Source organism: Culex quinquefasciatus, chromosome 1 (genome assembly GCF_015732765.1).
Source record: "Culex quinquefasciatus strain JHB chromosome 1, VPISU_Cqui_1.0_pri_paternal, whole genome shotgun sequence".
NCBI lineage: Eukaryota > Metazoa > Arthropoda > Insecta > Diptera > Culicidae > Culex > Culex quinquefasciatus.
The window spans coordinates 80,754,781-80,782,045 of NC_051861.1; the positions used below are offsets into that span (position 1 = coordinate 80,754,781).

Sequence of the window (27,265 nt, forward strand, 5' to 3'; positions counted from 1 at the left end):
GTAAAACCTTTATTAAGGTTTTGTAAAAAATATCTTTTCCTTGAGAAAACCAAAGTTTGTTTACATCCGTAAGCAAAAAAAATCCCAAATTTGTTGATTTCAGAGGTCAATATTTTTTTTAAAAACATGGATTCACAGTTGGTCGATACATCAATCGTAAATTTGCTTCGCTATTCCCTAGAAAATATAAATTTAATTCATATTTCTTTGAAAATGATAAACCTTACTTTTGAGCGAACGCAGTAAAAACTTTAACAATAATACATTTCGAGAGTTTTTTTAAAGGCCCTATCCAGCTTTTTAAGCAAAAATGGCGTTTGAATGGCGAACGCTCGAAATGTGAAAATCACGCAGCGGTACCAACATTACGAAAAAAGTCAGCCGCATTTTGACGAAGAACTTCGTCTTAGGGCTCTATACAGGGTAGCAATCCAAAATTTCGCGAAGCGAAATGAAACGCTTTGGTTTCACCTACCCCTCTCGGCAAATTTCCCCTCTTCTAAGCGCACGCTGGTTGGTTGAACAAACGTTTCCCAATCAGTCAATCGAGAGACGTGAGATTGATGTATCTAAAATCACCCCCACTCTACCTCATAATTTTCGGATCGTCGACGCGGCAAAAAGCGAATAAGGAGATGTAGGAGAATGGGTGCAAAAAGGCGGGGCATACGTCCCCGATCTAAATTAACAAAACGCGGCTCGGTCGGTCCCGAAAATTCATTCTGTTGCTGGACGTCGACGAGTCAACATCAGGAGCAGATGGCCTGGAGGCCCGGTAGCAGACGGCTTGGAGGCCCGGGAGCAGATGGCTTGGAGACCCTAGAGCAGATGGCCTGGAGGCATGGACACGCCAAGACATGCCAGTCGGCATGAGCGGGAGTTGATTATTGGAACTGGAAACCACTTGGAGTGGCCGGAGGCCCCGGGGATGTTCCGATAAGGGGACATTTGCGGAACCATAAGAGTTGGGGCAAACTTTAGGGATTTTGATACTGGACATGAAATTTGACATTTTGGCAGTAGTGGCCACCAGCTGGAGTGGCCGGAGGCCCCGGGGATGTTCCGATAAGGGGACATTTGGCGGAACCATAAGAGTTGGGGCAATATGGGTATCAAGCTCTAGGGTTTGTGTGTTGTGTCTTTAACACATGGTTCAGAATGACTCTTTGTAATAAATTTTATTGCTTGCAAAATATTTCTTGAAAATTATTCAATGCCGAAAGTTTAACAGAGAATTGATGAAATGATTTCATATAAACTAGCTCGAAAATTTTGCTATTACGATTAGCTGAAGAAGCGTTTGAAAGTTTTAATTGTTATCAAACGTCAAAATACCATGAGACCATCTTTGAGCAAAAATAAATATCTTACGAAATAACTATTTCTTGATTGATTTTGTGGCCAAGAAACGCAAATATTAAAAACTCTAAAAATTTCATTTACTTTTTGTGTCCGATGTTCTTCGTCATGATGGTTATGCCTGTAGGATTACCACTGCACCTTTTTTTCATAAAAATCTTATAACTTTTGGTAGAATTGACCAAATTGGATGCTTCAGGTTGCAAAAGATTCAGATTTGTCTATATTTTGAACTGTCAAAAAAAAGCAAAGCAATCCACTTCAACGACCCCCGGATCTTTAGTAGGCTCTGTTGCAAGTTTCTGCTCATTTCTAGGCGTCCGAAGGTTATATGTGGTGAGTCACCCAAAACCTCTTTTACGCAAATGGACCGACGTTTTACTTCCCCATCCGATAGAAGGCCAGGAGGATAAGGCGGGAATCGAACCCGCGCCCCACAGCAACTTAGGGATCGGCAGCCGAAGCCGCTAACCACCGCGCCACGAGGCCCTTGAACTGTCAGATGGGTATATGGTCGTTTTTTACAGAATGATGTACGATGATTTCCTGAAATTTTGTATTGTTTCCGACATTTTTCTTGTGTTTTGTTATATTGACCAAGTACTCAAATAGGAGGGCCGTGGTCCCCTACTGAATCCGGAATATCTCCGGTAAAAATGGACCATATTTGTCACCCATCTGACAGTTCAAAATATATTTGTCAATTCTACCAAAAATAATAAGATTTTTCAGAAAAAAACGGGGTCAAATGAGTCGTTTGAGTGTTAATCCTCTACAACACAACCTCGCCTTTAGACGGCTTCGATTTTAAAAATCACTATAAATCCATTTTCAACCAATTTTTGACCTTTAAAAAGCATTGGAAAGAAGAACACTTTAAATTTTAGAAAATGTATGCGTTGGAAGTTTTGCTTGTTCATTTTCATTTTTTAGGGCTCAACTTTGGTTGTGTTGTTTACTAATATTCCCTATATTTTATGACGCATTTTTTTTTATTTGCCATTTTATAGCAAAAACTGTGAAAAACAAGCAAAAAATTGAAAAATTGACTGTACACGGAGAAAAAAGAGTTCCCAAAATCGTGAACAACCGTTCATGAAGTTCAGAACCACGAACAAAGTGTTCAAATTCCATGGTACGATTTTGAAAAACGTACCATGAAATTTGAACACTTTGTTCGTGGTTCCCAATTTCACGAACGCTTGTTCACGATTTTGAGAACTCTTTTTTCTCCGTGTAAAAACATTAAAATATTAGATAGGCAAAATGAAATGATAGGAGGTGGTAGAATACGCAAAATAATACCAAAAACAAACATAAACTAAACATGATAAATGTAAATTAAAATACTAAAAATAAAACAAGAAAAACATAAAACAAGAGAAGTAAAGATTTTCGTAGAACAAAAGTTGACCTCCTAAACATGAGAAAAATAAAATATTTCGAAAAAATTTTGGGCAGTCGAGGATTAATCTAAATCACTTTAGAGTAGGGTAAGGAAGTCATCAATGAGACACTTGTGGTTTTTAACTTTCAACGATTTTTGTATTTTTTTCATCAGCATACTTTAATGCGCTTTTTGTTGCATTTCTTTTTCCTGTACCATGTTCTAACATTGACCAAAATATGAGATTGATCCGATCACTACATCCAGAGTTATTAAACTGTCTCATTATAAATGCACTTGGCAGGAACAATGAGACAGCTTAGGAACAATGAAACACTCTACGAAAATCAATACTTTTCTACACAGAAAAAACAATTTTGGAATGTTGAAAATTTGGTAGGTTGACCACCTCTTTTGCACCTATATTTTTTTTTTTGAGAAGTCAAAAAAATCAAATTATTCGCTCTACAGCATTGCCTTGGCGTTCTCGATTGCGAGATTCCTACTCGAAACTAAGTGTCTAAGGCTTGATTGTTGAGGCAATTGCAAACCTCTTTTTACACATTAGTTTCCATCCACCGCGAGATTCGAACTGAAGACCTTTGGATTGTGAGTCCAACTGCCCACTAGCGACTCCACCAGGACAGGACCCAGGGAGACGACTCCTGCACCTTCCCGTCCAACGGAAGGCGTGATCAGACAAATCTCGTCTCAAAATTTGCCACCGGGACCTTCTGGGATCGAACCCAGGCCGACTGGGTGAGAGGCAATCACGCTTACCCCAACACCACGATCCCGGGAGAAGTATTACATAAAAAATGTGTAAAATTGTGAAAATTGCATTAAAAACTGATGGAAATTCATCATTTTCTGAGGTAAAATTCATCATTTTTTTTGACACATAGAATCTGTCATCATTTTCTGATGAATATTACCATCATTTTTTTTTTTGTAGAAAAATATCATGTTTTCATATTGTACCATTGCAGGTGACTTGTCTTGAACATATTAAAGCAATTTTGCCAATTTGAAACTTTAATTAATAAAATGTCAAAGTATTTAAAATATGTAAAATCTATATATTTACACCAAATATTTTTATATTTTTGGTAAACTAGAGTTTAAACACAATAAATATGCCAAAATCACTTCAATGTTTTAAAAGATTTACATAGATTTTGAATAGTCAAAATCAAACATTTATGAATAACTTAAGGGAGCGTCCACTATTATGGCAGACGTGTATCCAGTAGACTCACCTTTTCCCCAAATATGAGCCTGATTGGTTGAAACTACGATTTGTGAGAGCCATTTTATCATTGTTCCCCGTGTCTCACTGATGACTACTCTACCCTACACAGTAATAAATCATGCACATCACCTTTCCTGAGCAAGTGGAAATAACTGGAAAAGTTCAAGTTCTATTATCGTCAGAAGATCAGGATTTGTTATTGAAAGACCCGCTTTTAGCTGCTCACTCACATCAACCAATCCCCCCTACCTCCCCCCTCCCCCCTAGAGCGTGACGTGCTTTATGGATGACGCCTAAGACGACTTTCGCCATTGAATTTAATCCAAATGAAAAACTGAATGAGTCACAGCTTATAACCAGCCACTGGGAAGCAGAGCAGATTCATTCAGAAATCCAATTATGTACCCTTTTCATCTCGGTTCCAAACCATGACAAAAAATGAATCGTCCACCTGTTGCACGCCGAAGCATAATGCCAATTAAGGTACATAAAACGTATACCATAATATTTTCCACCCTCTTCACTCAAACATTTGCATGTCCCGTCCCGTTCGCAGCAGGGCACTTCACCCTCTTTGGGGAAAAGTAACGAACCTGTCCTGTCCTCCCCCACCTTAAGGTCCACCTCCCCCAACCATTGGCGCGCTGATTCATCGTCCGGATAAAAACCAAAACACAAACAGCCCCCCTTCATCCCCCTCCCAAAGTCCACCCCCTTCAAACCACGTGGTCTCCACCCTTCCACGCGCGCATTTTCCACCCGGCTTGCTTTGTTTTGATTCCATCCCTTTTCCACACGCAAACGCCGGTTCCGAGCACGTGCTTTCCCGTTTTGGGGTAAGACAACCACCAGCGGCCAAGTGACGAAGAAGACAAGCTGAGAATCGATTTTGTGTGGACCTGCGCAGTCCGGGTTCGCCGCCAGATGGCACTGTTCCGACGACGGTGGAAAAATGGCGTCAAAGTAAGTGATTCAAAGTGGCACTGGGAAAGTACGGCTGGGCAGATTTTGTGAAATTTTAGCCGTTTAGAGTGCGTTCTGGGGTCTCTGAAGGGCCCTAAAGGTGGACCCTACGGTAAGGAATGTGAGTGAGAGGAAATTTTGTACGGAAAGTGGCAAAATTGCACGAAAATCGACCCGATTGCCTACCTTCTGGGGCGGATGCAAAAAGGTCATTTTCTGTGTGTGTTTTCCAAAGAGGAAAAAAGCAATCAAACATCTGCAGTCATAAAAATGGGGATTAGTGAGGATTTGCGATTGAAAAAGAACACACATTCCATACAGATTTCAAAAGTTAATATGAAAATTGTGCTTCCATATGGAAAACCATCAAACAAGAGGAAAACTAAAGTCTAACAAAAGGCGTAGCAAAAGATTTGGTTCGGCCCACACACAATGCAGTGCAGCCGAGCTCGAAAGAAGAAAAGATTCAATTTTTTTCCTGCTAGAGCTGTTTGCTTGCTTTTCTTACCAGGGAAAGGTTATGGTTATGAGTGAGTCTACGGGTGAATAATTACAGGGTTGTTACGGACGGCGCGGATCGCGCGGATGGCGCGGATGGCGCGTATCGCGCGGATCTGGCGCGGATTTGCTGGCTAATTTTGCTCAGGCGCGGATTTCGCGCGGATAGCAATTTTGACAAACAAAATAATTGAGAACGATAGAATTTCTTTCAAATTACAAAGGAAAATATTATTACGAATAAAATAAATTCAATCTTTTTCGTTGAGTGCGAAAACATCAATTTCTAAGAAGTTGTTAATGAAGAAAATTTTCTTCTAAAAATTATTGATTGTTATTTTTTCTTAATACGAATCTTTGAAATAATCTTCAAGGAGCGATTTTTTTTAATGTATTGAGATTTGTTATATAAATTTAACATAACATTACAACTCATTATTTTTAAAACACCTGCTTAACAATTCAAAAAAATACCAATTTTATTAAAATCAAAAAAAATTACAGAATTTTAGAATTTTAGGCTATGAAACTTTGTAGATTTTCCAATTTTTTTAAATATAAAAATTTAATTTTTAAATTTTTGATTTATTGAAAAAATAAAAAAAAATTGTTGCCACTCTGATTCAGGTAGAATTGATTCTTCTCCCAATTATCACAACATGACGAAATCCACTTAGAAATCTGCTAAAATCTCCGGCTAAAAGCGAAATGTAAAGTTAAAATTAAAAAAAAAATAAGAAATCTGGAATTCAACAATTTGAAATTTCAGAATTTACATATTCAAATAATAAAAAAAAATAGAATTCATAATTTGAAATGGTCAAAACATTACAGACTCAAAAAAAAACGTAAAAAACGAATTATTGAATTGAAAAATTACGAAAATATTACCATTGATTTTTTTGTTAATTTTATTATTTTAAGAAGGTTCTTAAGTTATCAAATTATTAAATTTTTAAATTATTTGATTATTAAATTATTAAATTATTAAATTATTAAATTAATAAATTATTAAATTATTAGATTATTAAATTAATAAATTATTAAATTATTAAATTATTCAATTATTAAATTATTAAATTATTAAATTTTTAAATTATTAAATCATTAAATTATAAAATTATTAAATTATTAAATTATTAAATTATTAAATTATTAAATTATTAAATTATTAAATTATTAAATTATTAAATTATTAAATTATTAAATTATTAAATTATTAAATTATTAAATTATTAAATTTTTAAATTATTACATTATTACATTATTAAATTATTAAATTATTAAATTATTAAATTATTAAATTATTAAATTATTAAATTATTAAATTATTAAATTATTAAATTATTAAATTATTAAATTATTAAATTATTAAATTATTAAATTATTAAATTATTAAATTATTAAATTATTAAATTATTAAATTATTAAATTATTAAATTATTAAATTATTAAATTATTAAATTATTAAATTATTAAATTATTAAATTATTAAATTATTAAATTATTAAATTATTAAATTATTAAATTATTAAATTTTAAATTATTAAATTATTAAATTATTAAATTATTAAATTATTAAATTATTAAATTATTAAATTATTAAATTATTAAATTATTAAATTATTAAATTATTAAATTATTAAATTATTAAATTATTAAATTATTAAATTATTAAATTATTAAATTATTAAATTATTAAATTATTGAATGATTTAATTATTTAATTATTAAATCATTAAATTTTCAAATTATTATATTATTTTTTTGCCATTTTCTTAGTTCGGATCATTTTCGGAGTCATATTTTAGATTAAAAAAAATTAGAGAAGAAAATAATAGAAATTTCGTGTTTCGATTTTCCAGAGCAAAGTTTTGGCGAGAATTATCAAGTACTTAATCCTTAGATTTTATAATTTGGTGATTTATTTTATGGTTTTAGTTTTTTTTTAATCTTCGAATTTAATTTTTTTTCTGAACTCGTTTTTAAAGCAACGATATTTAAAGTGTTGCAAAAAAATGCTAATATTGTTTCAGAAATGGCAAAAAAGGTTCCATTTGGTACAGGTGGGATATGAATCCACAACTGATCAACGGTACTGATCCAAATGCCTTCTGTATTAGGGTAATTCTCCGCCAACTCACACAGCAGTTGCAACGACCCCTCTTCGATTTGCGTGAAACTTTGTCCTAAGGGGTAACTTTTGTCCCTGATCACGAATCCGAGGTCCGTTTTTTGATATCTCGTGACGGAGGGGCGGTACGACCCCTTCCATTTTTGCACATGCGAAAAAAGAGGTGTTTTTCAATAATTTGCAGCCTGAAACGGTGATGAGATAGAAATTTGGTGTCAAAGGGACTTTTATGTAAAATTAGACGCCCGATTTGATGGCGTAATCAGAATTCCGAAAAAACGTATTTTCATCGAAAAAACAAAAAGTTTTAAAATTCTCCCATTTTCCGTTACTCGACTGTAAAATTTGGAACATGTCATTTTATGGGAAATTTAATGTACTTTTCGAATCTACATTGTCCCAGAAGGGTCATTTTTCATTTAGAACAAAATTTTTTTTTTTTCGTGTTTTTCTAACTTTGCAGGGTTATTTTTTAGTGTAACAATGTTCTACAAAGTTGTAGAGCAGACAATTACAAAAATTTTGATATATATACATAAGGGGTTTGCTTATAAACATCACAAGTTATCACGATTTTACGAAAAAAAGTTTTAAAAAAGTTGGTCGTCATCGATCATGGCCGTTCATGGTCACCCGCGACAGACACGGACGACGAAACAAAGAGAAACGCAAAAAGTAACTTTTTCAAAACTTTTTTTCGTAAAATCGCGATAACTTGTGATGTTTATAAGCAAACCCCTAATGTCTATATATCAAAATTTTTGTAATTGTCTGCTCTACAACTTTGTAGAACATTGTTACACTCTAAAAAATAACCCTGCAAAGTTAGAAAAACACGAAATTTTAAAATGAAAAATTTTGTTCTAAATGAAAAATGACCCTTCTGGGACAATGTAGATTCGAAAAGTACATTAAATTTCCCATAAAATGACATGTTCCAATATTTTTTACAGTCGAGTAACGGAAAATGGGAGAATTTTTAAAACTTTTTTATTGTTTTTTTCGATGAAAAATACGTTTTTTCGGAATTCTGAGTACGTCATCAAATCGGGCGTCTAATTTTACATAAAAGTCCCTTTGATGCCAAATTTCTATCTCATCACCGTTTCAGGCTGCAAATTATTGAAAAACACCTCTTTTTTCGCATGTTCAAAAATGGAAGGGGTCGTACCGCCCCTCCGTCACGAGATATCAAAAAACGGACCTCGGATTCGTGATCAGGGACAAAAGTTACCCCTTAGGACAAAGTTTCACGCAAATCGAAGAGGGGTCGGGGCAACTTTTCCCGATTTCGTGTGAGTTGGTAGAGAATTACCCATTATTCTTTTTTCGTTTAAAATTGCATTCATTATGTTACTCTCTTCTATGTTTGTCGCGGTTTTTTTTTATATGGCGCGGATTTCGCGCGGATTGGGTTTTGGGGTCGGCGCGGATCTGGCGCGGATTTTTTCTCGTCTTTTCCGTAACAACCCTGTAATTAATCTCCGCGAATAATACATTCGACGGGTGTAGTAAAAATGAGATAATTACTGTCGTTTATGACTTATTTAAGTGTGCAGTGAGTCCAGATGCAGGAAGCGATCGATATGAGGAAAAAGATGAGTTTAGTCATTGTTCTGTGATGGTACATGACATTAAATTAAAATCAAATATCAGTTGTCTCACTCTAACTAATTTTGATCGTTTTTTTTATGAAACATTTCATTCATATTTCATTTTTTATCCGTTTTAAATTGCCATTTTTTACCTGGTGAACAGTTTAACAGGCATTCGTAACCAATAAAACAAAAATTACAAATTATATTAGATGAAATTAGGATTGCATGAAAATTAGTTCGATATTTCTATTACTAAAGCAACAAATTTAAATTTGCCCTAAACTTTTAGTGAAGCACTCATGTTCTTCAGGTTCAATGCACAGTGGCGCAGATCGCAAAATTAAGTGAAAAATTGATTTTCCAAAAAATGGTGCCATTCCGAAAAAAAATGTACCATTCGAAAGTTATTCAACTGTATATATTTTTTTTTGTAAAACTTTAATTAAACCCAGAGAAATCCCTAGAAAATGTCCCAACATCTTGTTTTAACGTTTTGGCCAAATTCTGAGGGCAGATTTAGATTTAGCAGGCAAAAAACATGGCAAATATATAAAAGGACAATTTTCGAATATCGATAGGGGATCGTGCATAAACCACGTGTTCTTCAAATTTGAAATTTGCCAAGAGAAAAAGCAACGCAAGGGAGGCCCCAAAATTCCAACTTTTTGTATGGAGTGCCATTTTAGCCCAAAACAGGAATTTTTAAGGTACTTTTTTCACGACCCTCTTCGATTTCAATGAAACTTTGAAGACATGTTATCCTACGCTTATGTAAGCCATTTTTGTGTATATGGAGCCAGTTTCACTCGATAATGTCATTTGAGAAGGGCGTAAGTGTTTTAGATATTTTTGAAATTCGTAATTTGATTATTTCTGAATCTCGGAGCCGTTGCATCGTATCAAAAAGTGGTCATAGAAAATTTTACGGGCTTACCGTTTATTGATTTTTAAGTTAAAAAAGTCAAATTTAAGGGTGTGCTCAATATTTTTTTGTGAAAATAGCCTAAGATTTTACAAAAAAAAACTCACGAAAAATGCAGGATGGAGCAACTAACCTAAAAAAATAGAAAAATCATTTGCTGAAACTGTTTTTTTGAAAAGTACTCTGAACGCCAAAATTTTCAAAAACCGATTACGAGAATCGATTCTCTAAACAATTTACCATAAAAGTCTCCATATTTACCACTGTCCTAGGTCCAATCCTTGTGAAGTTGAGTCTTTTTGTAACATCTTAGGCTATTTTCACTAAAAAATTGAACGCAAAAAAATCGTGGGCTTGCCTTTTAATTTGATTTTTAAACTTAAAAATCAAAAAACTCATAAAAGTGGCGTGTTTATTTCTTTCAGTGTTTTTTCGGAAAGCATGATTGCAAAATAATTACTGCAAAATTGTAGGACATTTCTCTTTTTTAGCAACTCTCAAAAGTCAAAACTCTTTTTTTGTTTCTAAAATAAATTGATTTGGCAGACATTTTTATCATATTGCCATTGAAGTGAGCGTTAATCAAAATTGTTTTTTTTTTTAGATAGCGAGTTGTTTTAAACGACAATGTTTATGAATCTATTATTAATATCTTGCCTAAATATTCCGAAACTATTCCATTGTTATTTTGCTAAACAGAAAATTTATAGTGAGGTTTGTTTTTTTTAACAGAAAACGTGATAAAATTAATTATAAAAGCGGTAAATTCACAACATGAACCTTAAGCTCCCAAATTTATATATTGTTCTGATTATCAAATTAGTGAAAATTTGTTAAAATTAAGCTGAATTATGTTCTTTTTAGGGGATACTGAATATCCACCATATTGATTCCACAACTCGAGTTTTTAAAAACAGAAATCTAATTAAATTGATCAACATTTTATAATCACGAAGTGACGTATTTCTTGACTCAGCTTTTTAAAAAAGCCAGTTTTAAGAAAAACGCCGTATCTTGGAAAGTTCTGTGTTTGGGAGTTTAAACATTGATTTAAGTCACATACAAGTTTATTTAATGGCCGACATCCCGTTTCACCTTTAAATTAAGCTGAGTTATGTTTTCTAAAGTAAATAGGTACCGAAGACAATCTCAAATTTAAATATTATAATATATAAGTGTCCACGTGGTTGGTGGATGGCCTTTGGGTAAAATAAATAATAAATAAATAAAAAGTAGAATTTTTCATCAAAGATACCTAGTTTAATTCTCATTGCTACCAACAAAGGAAGTATCAGTCTTGATATCAATAAATAAAATATGTAGATAAATAGAATCCAAGATAAAACCTCTAAAAACGTATTTTCAAAGCAAACAATGCTCAAACCTTCTGTCACTTGGCTTTTTAGGTGATTTAATCAAATATTTCCCTTCCTGTTCTACTCCGTTACTCACATCATTGAACAAACCGTCCCACCACACCAGGAAAATCGATAGATAGAAGGATTACCGAGCAGCAAAAGCAGAGGCTGTTATTTATCGCAAAACGCCGTCGCTCTGTAACCCGAGACAACCGCAAAACTTGCACTCAACATAAGGGGTGGCTAAGCTGCCTCCCCCCAAACCACTTCCCGTAGGAAGGCGTCATCGTCCTTACATTCCTGACCCCACAACAAACGGATTCCTGAGATAGCTCGTCACGAACCCCACAAAACACAGTCAGTGTTAGAGTCATGTCAGGACGCCACTAGAAGAAGAAGAAGAAGAAGTAGGAATTTACGCCCCAGTATTTGTCCGTACTGCACCGCAGGATTAATCCCCCTAAAATCAAAGCACCATGGAGGAACTGCTGTTGACGATCGTGAAGGAGGCCACCGGAAGCAAGCAGCAAAATTTGAAACAAGCCGCACAAATCGCCCACGGTATGACTCACAATTTCCGCATTTTTTTTTTAATATTTTTCCTCCTGCCCCGAAAGTTAGACTAACTCTTGCGTGTGTTGTAGATAAGCTCTTGCGCCAGCATGGCATCCACCGGGATCCGTCGTACGAGCTGCGAACGGTTTGCTTTACCGCGCTCCAGATGGCACTGGAGACGAAGCGGCCCAAGTTTGTCACCTACGGGTTGAACGGATTGCATGTAAGTTTTTTAAATCGTTATATCAAGTCATTTAGTACACAGAAAACCACTTTTCTGGTGTAATGTCACTTTTTCAGTCTAAATTGAGGTAAAATTACATCATAAAAGAGGTAACATTCAACCTGCTAAAATTACAGCTTCCAAATTTACATTATTTTTTTCTGTGTATGGTACCAAAACTTCAATTTTACATTTAAGTACAAATATGATGTATTTAGATAATTTCTGAAAGTTACTATGGTTACGAAAATGTTACTAAATTGAATAAATTTTGTCATTGCACAGTAAAAAAATCTTGGTAATATTACATCTGAGAAGAGGTACATCTTTTATGTCAGAAAAAATATATAATTTTACCAATTAAAATGTGTAATTTTTCCACTTTTCTGGTGTAGTGCCACTTTCCCAGTCTAAATGGAGGTAAAATTACATCATAAAAAGATCATAATCAACCAAAATCACACATTTTTTAACTGTTCGCTTCTCCGTCTTGAGATATCAAAAATTCGTGATCAGAGACGAAAATTTTATTTTTGAACATGCAGAAAAATACTCTAAAATGGTGATGATTTGGAAATTTTGTGTAAAAAGTTCCTATAAAACGTAATTTTCATTGATAAAAACACGAAAATAGTTTTGAAACCTCTTCAATTTACCGTTTTTCATCTGTTAAAATATATTTAAAAATTATGCTGCAAAGTTACAGAAAACGCGAAATTTTAAAATATTTTGACAAAGAACTTTGTCCTAAGGGCTCTATTCTGGTGAGGTGTCAATCCAGAAAAACGAACAATGTCGCGCGTTACGAAAATGTTGCATGCTTGGTACTGCGGAAGGGGTCAGCAACGAATGAAGTGTGGCAACAATGGTGCAACATTCTCGCGTGACAGTTCCAAGAAAGCAGGAGACGAGGCAAAATTTGCACCATGTTGCCACATTTCATGCGGACTATATAAGCTAACAGATAGCCTCTGAACAGTTAGTTTTGACCGAAAATCCGTCAGAGACGGATCGACGGTGGTATTTTTATTGCTCACACACACATACACACATTGAAAGACACAGGTTGTGCACCACCTTGGGAGGAATTCTGTTCTAAAGAACATTGTTAGAATGGTCACTCGGAAACCAGAATGATTCAAGGCAATGGGGTTGGGACCAAACTGGTAGGATATTGGCCACACCCGGAGTGGCCATGGCCCTGAGGGGAAGGTTCTACTGGGGGGACATTTATCGAACCATACGACTTGGGGCAATATGGGTATCAAAATTCATGGTTTTTGATACTGGTGATGAAAATGGCCATTTTGACAGGATTGGTCACACCCGGAGTGGCCATGGCCCTGAGGGGAAGGTTCTACCGGGGGGACATTTATCGAACCATACGACTTGGGGCAATATGGGTATCAAAATTCATGGTTTTTGATACTGGTGATGAAAATGGCCATTTTGACAGGATTGGTCACACCCGGAGTGGCCATGGCCCTGAGGGAAGGTTCTACCGGGGGGACATTTATCGAACCATACGACTTGGGGCAATATGGGTATCAAAATTCATGGGTTTTGATACTGGTGATGAAAATGGCCATTTTGACAGGATTGGTCACACCCGGAGTGGCCATGGCCCGGAGGGAAGGTTCTACCGGGGGGACATTTATCGAACCATACGACTTGGGGCAATATGGGTATCAAAATTCATGGTTTTTGATACTGGTGATGAAAATGGCCATTTTGACAGGATTGGCAACACCCGGAGTGGCCATGGCCCTGAGGGAAGGTTCTACCGGGGGACATTTATCGAACCATACGACTTGGGGCAATATGGGTATCAAAATTCATGGTTTTTGATACTGGTGATGAAAATGGCCATTTTGACAGGATTGGCAACACCCGGAGTGGCCATGGCCCTGAGGGAAGGTTCTACCGGGGGACATTTATTGAACCATTCGACTTGGGGCAATATGGGTATCAAAATTCATGGTTTTTGATACTGGTGATGAAAATGGCCATTTTGACAGGATTGGCCACACCCGGAGTGGCCATGGCCCTGAGGGAAGGTTCTACCGGGGGACATTTATCGAACCATACGACTTGGGGCAATATGGGTATCAAAATTCATGGTTTTTGATACTGGTGATGAAAATGGCCATTTTGACAGGATTGGCCACACCCGGAGTGGCCATGGCCCTGAGGGAAGGTTCTACCGGGGGGACATTTATCGAACCATACGACTTGGGGCAATATGGGTATCAAAATTCATGGTTTTTGATACTGGTGATGAAAATGGCCATTTTGACAGGATTGGTCACACCCGGAGTGGCCATGGCCCTGCGGGAAGGTTCTACCGGGGGGACATTTATCGAACCATACGACTTGGGGCAATATGGGTATCAAAATTCATGGTTTTTGATACTGGTGATGAAAATGGCCATTTTGACAGGGTTGGCCACACCCGGAGTGGCCATGGCCCTGAGGGAAGGTTCTACTGGGGACATTTATCGAACCATACGACTTGGGGCAATATGGGTATCAAAATTCATGGTTTTTGATACTGGTGATGAAAATGGCCATTTTGACAGGATTGGTCACACCCGGAGTGGCCATGGCCCTGAGGGAAGGTTCTACCGGGGGGACATTTATCGAACCATACGACTTGGGGCAATATGGGTATCAAAATTCATGGGTTTTGATACTGGTGATGAAAATGGCCATTTTGACAGGATTGGTCACACCCGGAGTGGCCATGGCCCGGAGGGAAGGTTCTACCGGGGGGACATTTATCGAACCATACGACTTGGGGCAATATGGGTATCAAAATTCATGGTTTTTGATACTGGTGATGAAAATGGCCATTTTGACAGGATTGGTCACACCCGGAGTGGCCATGGCCCTGAGGGAAGGTTCTACCGGGGGACATTTATCGAACCATACGACTTGGGGCAATATGGGTATCAAAATTCATGGTTTTTGATACTGGTGATGAAAATGGCCATTTTGACAGGATTGGCAACACCCGGAGTGGCCATGGCCCTGAGGGAAGGTTCTACTGGGGGACATTTATCGAACCATACGACTTGGGGCAATATGGGTATCAAAATTCATGGTTTTTGATACTGGTGATGAAAATGGCCATTTTGACAGGATTGGTCACACCCGGAGTGGCCATGGCCCTGAGGGAAGGTTCTACCGGGGGGACATTTATCGAACCATACGACTTGGGGCAATATGGGTATCAAAATTCATGGTTTTTGATACTGGTGATGAAAATGGCCATTTTGACAGGGTTGGCCACACCCGGAGTGGCCATGGCCCTGAGGGGAAGGTTCTACCGGGGGGACATTTATCGAACCATACGACTTGGGGCAATATGGGTATCAAAATTCATGGTTTTTGATACTGGTGATGAAAATGGCCATTTTGACAGGATTGGTCACACCCGGAGTGGCCATGGCCCTGAGGGAAGGTTCTACCGGGGGGACATTTATCGAACCATACGACTTGGGGCAATATGGGTATCAAAATTCATGGGTTTTGATACTGGTGATGAAAATGGCCATTTTGACAGGATTGGTCACACCCGGAGTGGCCATGGCCCGGAGGGAAGGTTCTACCGGGGGGACATTTATCGAACCATACGACTTGGGGCAATATGGGTATCAAAATTCATGGTTTTTGATACTGGTGATGAAAATGGCCATTTTGACAGGATTGGTCACACCCGGAGTGGCCATGGCCCTGAGGGAAGGTTCTACCGGGGGGACATTTATCGAACCATACGACTTGGGGCAATATGGGTATCAAAATTCATGGTTTTTGATACTGGTGATGAAAATGGCCATTTTGACAGGATTGGCAACACCCGGAGTGGCCATGGCCCTGAGGGAAGGTTCTACCGGGGGACATTTATTGAACCATTCGACTTGGGCAATATGGGTATCAAAATTCATGGTTTTTGATACTGGTGATGAAAATGGCCATTTTGACAGGATTGGCCACACCCGGAGTGGCCATGGCCCTGAGGGAAGGTTCTACTGGGGGACATTTATCGAACCATACGACTTGGGGCAATATGGGTATCAAAATTCATGGTTTTTGATACTGGTGATGAAAATGGCCATTTTGACAGGATTGGTCACACCCGGAGTGGCCATGGCCCTGAGGGAAGGTTCTACCGGGGGGACATTTATCGAACCATACGACTTGGGGCAATATGGGTATCAAAATTCATGGGTTTTGATACTGGTGATGAAAATGGCCATTTTGACAGGATTGGTCACACCCGGAGTGGCTATGGCCCTGAGGGAAGGTTCTACCGGGGGGACATTTATCGAACCATACGACTTGGGGCAATATGGGTATCAAAATTCATGGTTTTTGATACTGGTGATGAAAATGGCCATTTTGACAGGATTGGTCACACCCGGAGTGGCCATGGCCCTGAGGGAAGGTTCTACGGGGACATTTATTGAACCATTCGACTTGGGCAATATGGGTATCAAAATTCATGGTTTTTGATACTGGTGATGAAAATGGCCATTTTGACAGGATTGGCCACACCCGGAGTGGCCATGGCCCTGAGGGAAGGTTCTACTGGGGGACATTTATCGAACCATACGACTTGGGGCAATATGGGTATCAAAATTCATGGTTTTTGATACTGGTGATGAAAATGGCCATTTTGACAGGATTGGCCACACCCGGAGTGGCCATGGCCCTGAGGGAAGGTTCTACTGGGGGACATTTATCGAACCATACGACTTGGGGCAATATGGGTATCAAAATTCATGGTTTTTGATACTGGTGATGAAAATGGCCATTTTGACAGGATTGGCCACACCCGGAGTGGCCATGGCCCTGAGGAAGGTTCTACTGGGGGACATTTATCGAACCATACGACTTGGGCAATATGGGTATCAAAATTCATGGTTTTGATACTGGTGATGAAAATGGCCATTTTGACAGGATTGGTCACACCCGGAGTGGCCATGGCCCTGAGGGAAGGTTCTACCGGGGGACATTTATCGAACCATACGACTTGGGCAATATGGGTATCAAAATTCATGGGTTTTGATACTGGTGATGAAAATGGCCATTTTGACAGATTGGTCACACCCGAGTGGCTATGGCCCTGAGGAAGGTTCTACCGGGGACATTTATCGAACCATACGACTTGGGGCAATATGGGTACAAAATTCATGGTTTTTGATACTGGTGATGAAAATGGCCATTTTGACAGGATTGGCAACACCCGGAGTGGCCCTGAGGGAAGGTTCTACTGGGGACATTTATTGAACCATTCGACTTGGCAATATGGGTATCAAAATTCATGGTTTTTGATACTGGTGATGAAAATGGCCATTTTGACAGGATTACACACCCGGAGTGGCCATGGCCCTGAGGAAGGTTCTACTGGGGGGACATTTATCGAACCATACGACTTGGGGCAATATGGGTATCAAAATTCATGGTTTTTGATACTGGTGATGAAAATGGCCATTTTGACAGGATTGGCCACACCTGGAGTGGCTATGGCCCTGAGGGAAGGTTCTACCGGTGCCATTGATTGAATAAATTTAATTAGAATTGATTATTCAGGATTAAATAAATAGGCAAAGAATAAAAATATTTAAATCAAAATAGCATGATTTTTAGAGTTTTGTACAAAGTTCTTTGTCATATTGGTCATGTAGAACATAACCACCTGCACCTTTTTTTTTGTTACAAATGAGAAATTTAAAATTATGGGTTTTTGCAGACTCGAAAAGTACACAAAATTTTCCTTCTAATGACATGTCCCAACATTTTTAACATTTGAGTAACAAAAATTGACAGAGGTTTTAGAACAACTGGCTATCTTTTTACGATGAAACATACAGTTTTTTTTCGGAATTTGGAAAATGCCATCAAATCGGGCGTCAAATTTTTCATAAAAGTCCCTTGTTCTTTACATAAAAGTAAAGGTCCTTTTTTTTTCAAGAAAAAGGGGATGCATTTGTAAAAAATCGTTTGAGTAATTGGCATTAAAACAAGTTTCAGGATACATTTCCGAACATTTTTTAGGTGCTAGCAATTTAAATTGAGTCTAGTACCCACAAATAACATTCCAAAAGGGCTTAACTCCAAATCATGAGTGTTTACATGAAATTGAATTTCGGATTGGAATCAAATCAAATTCAAATTATTCACTCTACAGCATTGCCCTGGCGTTCTCGATTGCGAGATTCCTAATCGAAACTAGGTGTCCGTAAGCTTGATTGTTGAGGCAATTGCAAACCTCCTTTTACACCTAAGCTTCCATTCACCCCGGGATTCAAACTGACAACCTTTGGATTGTGAGTCCAACTGCCTACCAGCGACTCCACCGAGGCAGGTCCCATGGAGACGACTCCTACACCTGGACTGAGCTATCGAGGTTAGACCGGGGCCAACATTTACTTCTCCATCCGACGGAAGGCGTGGTCAGACAAATCTTGTGTCGAAAAATGCTACCGGGTCCCTCCTGGGATCGAACCCAGGTCGACTGGGTGAGAGGCAACCACGCTTACCCCTACACCGCGAGTCCCGGCTATTGGAGATTGGAATTCTGTGACTAAAATTACTTGAAGAAAGCACACCTTGGCATTTGAGACATATGCTTGGAACGTCGCGTAATTAGTAGGCCTTGCTTGTAAATTCTGAGAAATTTTGAAAAGCAGCACTGTTTTTCTAACTAAAACTCAAATATCTCGGCACTGAAGTGTCGAAATTGATTTTTCTCAGAGAGAAAAATTTTCATGGTGAAATTTTCTACAAGCTGAATGTATTGGTTTACTGGGAAATATGGGCTACCTTAAATTAAATAAGTATTTCTCTTAAAAGTTTCGAAAATGCGATTTTGCCGACATAAATCTGCCTGGGAGAGTCCGTAAATGTAAATGTTGGTCAAGTATTGATAGTGCATCTTTATCTTAGGACAAAAATTATCATTTGAACACAATACCGTAAACTGGGGTCAATCGGGATACATGGGGCGAATTGGGATAGCAGTTTTGACCATGTTGGATCACTTTTTTTTTAATTTTTCTGGTTGGTTTCGGTTAGAACAGACTCAGGCCACCAAAATGTGTACATCCATTTCCAAATTTAAAAGCCTTAAGTGCTCTTAAAACTGCTGTCTCTATTCAGACTGTAGTCCCGATTCACCCCAGATTACGGTACAAACATATATGAAACAGTTTGTGTCAGACATGCATCCGCTCTAACTCCTCTTTTAGAAGAACTTGTTTGGCATTTCACGTAGATGATGCCATCTAGAACAAGCTGAGTGCCGTTAAAAAGTGCTCTTAGTGCCGATGCATGTCTGGTTTGTGTATTGATTCCGAGCATTCCGAGCGATTTCAGAAAATTTGTTCAAAAAGTGATTTTTTCAGTACACTAAAAAGAGGATGCGAGAAAGTATTTATTTGTTCTTGTCTGAAAAACATTGTTCCTAATATCATTATCTATCAATTAAGAAGTGAGCACTTAGAATTCTTCGACATGACCTTAAGATGGGACAGGCTAAATGTGTTTGCTTACCTGAATTGTCAAAAATATTGTCCAAATAAGGCCGGCAAGCTTAAAATCCACCTTTAGTTGGTTGGTGCCTTCCTCACATTCAAAAAGTGAAAACAGAATTGCATCATACTTCAATCTTTCATGAGATCTTCAAACTTTTGGACGCGTTGGAAAGGTCGCATGACAGATTCGGACAACGGTTTCTTAAAAATTTCTAAAAACTGGCCTCAATAAAGTGTTTAAATAACACTTAAGGTGGTAGATGGTGTCCTTCACTTTTGACTGTCAATAATGGTTCTGGATGCCTTCCAGAGCCTTAAGTGCTTATAACTTTCGATGGGATTGTCAGATCTTCAATATTTTGTACGCGTTGGAAAGGTCTTTTGATTACCAATTCAACGATAAGTCGCACGATGGATCTGGACAACATTTTCATCAACATATCTGAGGTTAGGCCTCTGATAAGTGATAAATTAATACTTAAATATAGCTCTAAACTTTTGATAGGGTTGTCAGATGTTTAAGGTGCATTGGAAAGGTCTTTCAATTATCTAACTAACGACGTGTCACATGTTGTTGTTGTTGAAAAGTTGAACTGTCGCTGAATTTTTTTTGCAACTTGTTGCATAAACTGCTGTTAATTGTTTCGTAATCGGTTTTTATCTTACCACAATTAACAAGAATTGAATTGAATGTCATGTTCCGGGAAGTATTTTTAAATGGAAATTTCTAAGATATCCCGGGATGGGATGTTTTCAAGTAATTTTATCTTGGAATTCTTGGAATCAAGATTCAATAGTGACAAAATAATAAATTTGAAGGTTAAGACGTAACATATTTCTTTGAAAAATAAATTTGTCATTCTAATGAATATCCATTCCAGCGCATCATCCGCGACGAGCGTTTCTTCTTCGGGCTGGAACCGGAGGACGACTCGGTGTGGCTTCCGGCCCAGTTGCTACGCACCACCTCGGGCATCTCAACCGTCGGCAACGAAGACACCGTGGTCAACGTGCTGCGTTTGTTCCTCTCGATGGCCTGCTCACAAACTTGTACCTGAACGGTCGTCTGCTCATTGAAGTGCTGTCCAAATGTGGCGAATGCTGGGAGAATGGATCCAGGGCGGTGAAGGCCGCCTCGCTGGCCGCCGGAAGTCAGTGCCTGAGGGCGTTCTGTATGTTTTTGAAGGACGAAGCGGAGGAGATACTGCGAACCGGTCCGGCTGGGATTATTAATGTTGGAATGGCCGCAGCGGTTTATAACGAGGTCATTCCGGTTATGCAGTGGCTTTGCAGCAGGTTGATTGAACCGACGACGGGAAGTCCGAAGAGGACCGATACGGCTGGGTCGTTGTATCTGATGGAGTGCATTTTGACGCTGGTAACTGCGCTTCCGCCGGATGTCCACGCAAATCCGCACTTTACGGCGTTTCTGTGGCAAAAGTTTTGCCCCACGTTGGCCGCCACGCTGGGATCACCTGGAAGGGTCAACATTGACAAGAAGTTTACCTACAAGTAAGCGGAACCGGCCTGTCTAACCTCACTTCACTAATTTTGTTTCTTTTTCCTCAAGGGATGCCATCCACCTGATCGAGAGTGAGCACCGCGGATTCTTTACCCGGCCCGGGCTGGATGGTCCCCAGGCGCGGTGCATCTACCTGACCAGCGTTCAGCTGTTACGAATTGCGGGAGCTCAGGGCACGTTGAGGCCTATGTTGGAGGCGCTGTTCCATCGGATGCTCCTGTTGCCCGTTCCGGCGAATAGGGCGGAACCGCTGCGGTGCGTTAGGGAGATCTTCAAGAGTCCGGAGCGGTTGATTGACTTGGCGGTGATTTTGTACCCGGACAAGACGCAGGGACAGAGCTGCAGCGATGATATGGCGCTGTTTAGATTGTAAGTTAGGCCGAATATTAGATATCATCAGACTCCTAGCAACACTCTCATGTAATTCAATTCACCTTCCAGGATCATCGACGCAATGGAAGAATGCGCCACCTCGGCGCAAAACTCGTCCGGCGGCGTCACCAGCTCCAACTCCGTCGACAACTCGATGACCTCCAGCGTGGAGTGCATCGTCGCCCTGCTCGAGAGCCTCCAAACGCTGTGTTCCGGGAACTTTGACGAGTCGATCATCAGTGATCGCGTCACAGATGCCGTCAACGCGCGGTACTATCAGCTGCGGGAGGTGGACTATACGGGTCCGCTAACATATCAATCGATGGCCAGGTTGCCAGCTCCGTATAGGGATGCCGTGGCGGAACTGCGACAGAGCGGGTTCGAGACTTCGTCCGAGTCGGAGGTTGATGGGGAGCACCAGATCGATCCGGAAGCGGGATCAATGGGATCGGGAGATACGGAGGGACCGGAAGATGAGGCGCACTCGTCGAGCGATGATATTTCCTCGAAAGCCGACGGGAACTGGCCGTGGGCACATCTGGAGGAGCCGCCGCACACGAGGTCGGACGTGGACTGCGATCGGCACCACGCGAGGGAGTTTGCAAAGGTTCTGTCGAATGATTTGGTGGGGAATTTGCTCAAGCTGAAGGCTTCTGTAGAAGTTGATGAGGCAATCCAGGAGTTTGCGTCGAATATCTGCCAGCAAAACAGCTTGAACTATTCAGATTATGACTACAACTTGACAGCGCTGAACGCGGATGGAATCTATTTAGCGACCTACTCGGCGCTTCTACTGGCACTGCAGCTTATGAAGGCCGGTCATTATGACGAGAACCATGAACCGGTGTTGATTCCGTTATCCGAGCAGCAGTTTGTTACTTCCGTGCAGAACGCCGGAGTTCTAGTCTACCTTAGCTCGGCTTGGCTCCGCGAACTCTACCAGTGCATCCTAGCGAACAATCCACTAAGCTTGCTGAAATCCGTGGAGAACACCGACGGATCACACTGCGCCCTCGTAGACATGCTGTACGACGCTGGTGGAGTCGGTCCCACGCAGATGCTGTCCGACTGGCAGCGACTCCAGTCGGTAGTAAGAATTCAAAGCGAACCAACCATTAAGCAACTCGCGGCAAAGAAGCTTGCCCGCAGATTACTAACCTGCTGCTGGGACTCAATGGTCACCGTCCTGACCGCGGGACTGGGTGAAGTGGACGATTCCCGCACAGCCCGTCTGGTAAAACTGTCCAAGAAAACCCTGCGAGTCAAGAAGAAGGCCCGTTGCTCTGGCGAAGCCCTGTACGCTCTAAGCTTAGAAGGACTCCATGCCGCAGCCACACTGAGCAACTCCCTGAACCTGCAACATCTAGCTGGCAAAATCTTAAACCTAATCGCGACCAACGTGTGTCAAAACTCCGGACCAAAGATCCCTGCCAGCCAGGCCCTGTCCATGGACGTGGTGCTGTCCGGCGGACTCGAGCTGGGCTCACATTCCGCAGACTGCTGGCTGCCGGTGTTCTCCGTCTGTCGGCATGTCACCCAGCTGGAACACGACCTATTTAGCTCGCAGAACGCCGCCATGAACAACGCCTCGTCGAACGTGGCATCAAACGGAAGTGGAAAGGAGGCGGACTCTCCAGCGAAGACAAACGGACCAGGGGACAAGCTGAACCTGTCGGCGTACCCGATCGACGAGGATGAAACTTGGTAAGATTTCCCCCTTTCAGTTTGACAGTTGCTTACCTTTTGTATTGAATCAGTCAAGGTAAAATATCAAAAAGGTAAGCATCTGTCAAATGCAATTTTTAACCCTAACCTCAAACTTCTAGCGTGGACGTGTACAGCTTCCTGCAAGCCCCGCTGCCCAACTCGAACGCCAACGTCGCGACCATCCTGAAAGCGTACTCCGGCAACGACGCTATTAACCTATCCCAAGCGGACACGGCCAAGATGCTGTGCGCGTTGTCGCACCAAGCGGACACGCTCTTCTCGGACGCGGCCGAACGGCTCAGCCTACCAGCGCTGCTCCAATTCCTGAAGAGTCTCTGCCGGGCGTCCCGCGAGCAACTGTACCGCAACAGCTCCTCCAAGAAGGGCAAAAAGTCCTGGTGGTTGGGCCGACCGTGGAAGGTCAAGAACGACTCGTTGCCGCTGTCGCTGCTGCTGCACCGGGTTGGGGACGTGACGCTCAAGGTGTTCCGCGGACCAAGGCCGCTGCTGCACATACTGAAGGTTTGGGCCATCACCGGGCCGCATCTGATGGATGTAAGTATTGAGTGCGCGGTAGACTTGTGCAAATCTAACGCTGTCGTTTATTCCCGTAGGCCGCCTGCCACAAGGACCGCACGATCTCGAAGCGCGCCATCGAGTACATCCACGACATCATCACGGCCCTGCTGGTGGAACAATCCGAACTTCCGCACTTCCACTTCAACGAGGCGTTGCTCAAACCCTTCGAGAACCTGCTCAGCATGGACTCGTGCGACGTTGACGTGCAGGACCAGATCGTCGGCTGCTTGTACGAGATCGTCGAAGCACACCGCACGGAGATCCGCTCCGGCTGGCGGCCACTGTTTGGAACGCTGCGAACCGCCCGAAACCGTCCCGTTCATCTGTCCAACATCATCGACATCTTCCACGTGTTCCTGGAGACGGACAATACGCTGGTGTTTGCGAACGCTGGGTTGGACTGTATTCTGTGCTTGTTGTCTTATTTGGAGATATCCGGAAGTGGGGGGAGTGTAGCTGGGGCGACCGGGGGTGGTGGAGGTTCCGAAGGGGCTAACGAGGACAATAACATACGATCGAGTGATTTTTTATATGATGCGCTGAAGTTTCTCGAGCGTTGCTCGTCGATCCTGAGCTTCATGTTCAACATGCCGCAGTGTCCGAACCTGCACTCGACGTACAAGATTAAGGGAATCACGTACACGCACATCATCGACGCGAACATCCCCAACTCGATGGAGAACTTTACGTACTTTGGGCAGGACTACCTGCAAAGCAGCAACGAGCAGTACATGATCAGCTATCGATCGCTGCACATCGACAAGGAGACGATCACGAAGATTGACGAGCTGGACAAGCCAAGTGGAGTATTGAAGGTGTGGTTCCTGCTGCTGGACGGACTGACCAACTCGTTGATTGTGTGTCCGATCGCGCATCAATCACCAATCCTGCAGTCGATCTTCAAGCTGTTCAAGTCACTGCTCGCGAATCCGGGTATTGAGTTTGGGTTCTACTGCATCAACCATCTGCTGATTCCGATGATCCAGGATTGGCTGCGGTACGTAAACAAAGCCCAGAAGAACTGGGCCTTGATCGAGAAGAACTTCAAGCACTGCTGCTGCATGACGACGGATTTGGTGGTGGAGTTTATCGAAAAGTCGCAGACTACGCTGGAGGAACGGGTCGTGATCGGAAGCGAGCAGTCGTACGAGAGTCAGAAGCAGCAGCAGGCGATCAAGAAGAGCAAGTTTACGTCGATTGTGAGGCCAGTGGATAACCTCAAGTACAGCAAGCTGAGGAAGATGGGGTCGGTAGATGAGCAACCGCAGCCGGCACAGTTCTCGAGCTACTACAGCAAGAAGGAGGAAGAAGTTCCGAGCGCGACGAAGATCCCGACGGCGGCGATCTTGGCACTCAAACAGCTCCTGCTGGTGCTGATCGAGTGTTCGGCACAGTCCCAGGAGACGATCGCACGGGTTGGGGTGAGCTGCATGAAGCACATCATCTTCTCAACGGGGCACATCTTCAACGAGGACCAGTGGATGGTGATCACGTCGGCGATTCATCGCGCCAGTACGGTGACGATGGCACCTTTGAGACAGCTGATCTTTGCGTTCAACGAGAACTCAAACAGCTTCTACGGAGACTGTGCGAACGTGAAGGTGGCGGCACGACGGGACAGCACGCTGGATGAACTTCAGAGGGTGCACTCGTTGGCGCAGCAGGTGTTCTTGATGGACAATCAGCGAGATATGATCAATAGCAAGATGAACAATAACGTTGGAGGTGGATTGAACGGAGTGAACGGGGCTGGTACTGCGAATGACGATCGATCGTACTCGTTTCTGCTGTACCCGTTGAACTGTAACACGAACATGACTCAGTCGTGCTCGGCGAATGGTGGAGGGATCAGCGCATCGTTACAAAGCAACGGACTCAACCTAGACAGCTACATCATACGGATTCCGTACAGAAATCTGGTCGTGGGAATGCTTGCTAGTCAGATGTTGCTCCAGCTAATCGCAAACATCCTGCTGAATGGATTGACGAACGTGCCACACGAGCTGAACTCGTGCATCTACAACGGAGCGGATGCTGGTGGCGGTACCGGAACTAGCAGCACAAGCAAAGCTCTCTTCCAGCTGGGCTATCGAAGCAAGGAAGTTCTACTGCGAACTCTGAAACAATTTCTGATCTGTTCCATGGACTTTGACATGCGACCGGGACTCAAGTTCCTCATCCAGAAGGTTTCCAACATCGAGAGCGCCGCCAACCTGTACAAGCAGATGACCTCCTCGTGGATCATCAACTTCATGACCCTGGTAGACGTGTACATCAACAACATTCGGGCGTACAGCCTAACGGAAGATGACGTCAAGTACATTCTAGACTCGTGCAGCCACATGACGGCCGCCAGCCAGCAGTGGAAGAAGAACGAAAACTTCGTCCACTACCTGCTGGCCCTGCGCGATCTCTGGGACCTCATCGCCGAGCACTACATCGACAACCTGGACACGAACGGAAACCCGGACGGCTCGATCGTAACGCACATCGTGGAGAACAAGCTGGAGAAGTACGAACGCTTCGACGACAAGCTGGACAACAACAGCTCGGACGGTGAACAGGCGGGAACGCCCGAAGGTATTCGCGAGCTGCCCGTGGACGACGATGACGAAGCAGACGACCATCAGGGGTCCGCCATCAACGATCCGGAGTCTCCTACGAAAAGCGAAGAGGAAAGCGTTTCCGTCTCCACGATCGTTGGCGGCAGTGGACGCCTCAACCCGTTCAACATCTCGACGAGCGCCCAGCAACATCTGCAACATCAGCAGCAGCTGCAGCACCAGCAACAACAACAGCAATCGATCTCGCCGGAGATCGAACAGCAGCGAACCAACAGCATCCAGAAGGATTTGATCAGCAAGCGATCGGCGCTCAAACAGTTGATCGTGGCGTCGATGGAATTGCTAAAGCTACTTCCGGAGGAGCAGGCGGAGATCCTTAAACTTTTGCTAACGCCCAAGATTCGGGAAGCGTTCCGCGCGGTCCAGGAGCAAGGAGCCGGCGGAATAAGCATGGAATGAAACGACACAAACACATATGCAAGTTTACATTTCGATTGATGACAAGATATAATCGACTAGACTGAAAAATCGTTTAACAAAAATATATATCGCAAATTTACAGACAATGCAAATCCTGAATTGAAGTTGAATGGAAGATCAAGAAAAAATACATATTTTGATGATATATAGCTTTACATAATTTATACATTTAAGCATGGAACAAAAAATCATATATACCAACATATATATACATTATTGAAGCCACGCCTCCTGTTCCAAATCCCCTAACAAAA

At 41.5% G+C, this 27,265-nt stretch overlaps 1 protein-coding gene across 1 annotated transcript; it reads left to right on the top strand.

Annotated features, from left to right (window-relative positions):
* The first annotated feature begins 4,926 nt into the window (after positions 1 to 4,926).
* Positions 4,927 to 27,265, top strand: LOC6044160 (brefeldin A-inhibited guanine nucleotide-exchange protein 3). The gene is given in 9 exon segments (XM_038258544.1): positions 4,927 to 5,073; positions 11,596 to 12,032; positions 12,116 to 12,249; positions 20,669 to 20,840; positions 20,843 to 21,299; positions 21,358 to 21,678; positions 21,751 to 23,385; positions 23,508 to 23,943; positions 24,003 to 27,265. Coding segments are annotated over 8 exon segments (6,228 nt in total). The 5' UTR covers positions 4,927 to 5,073; positions 11,596 to 11,947; the 3' UTR covers positions 26,991 to 27,265.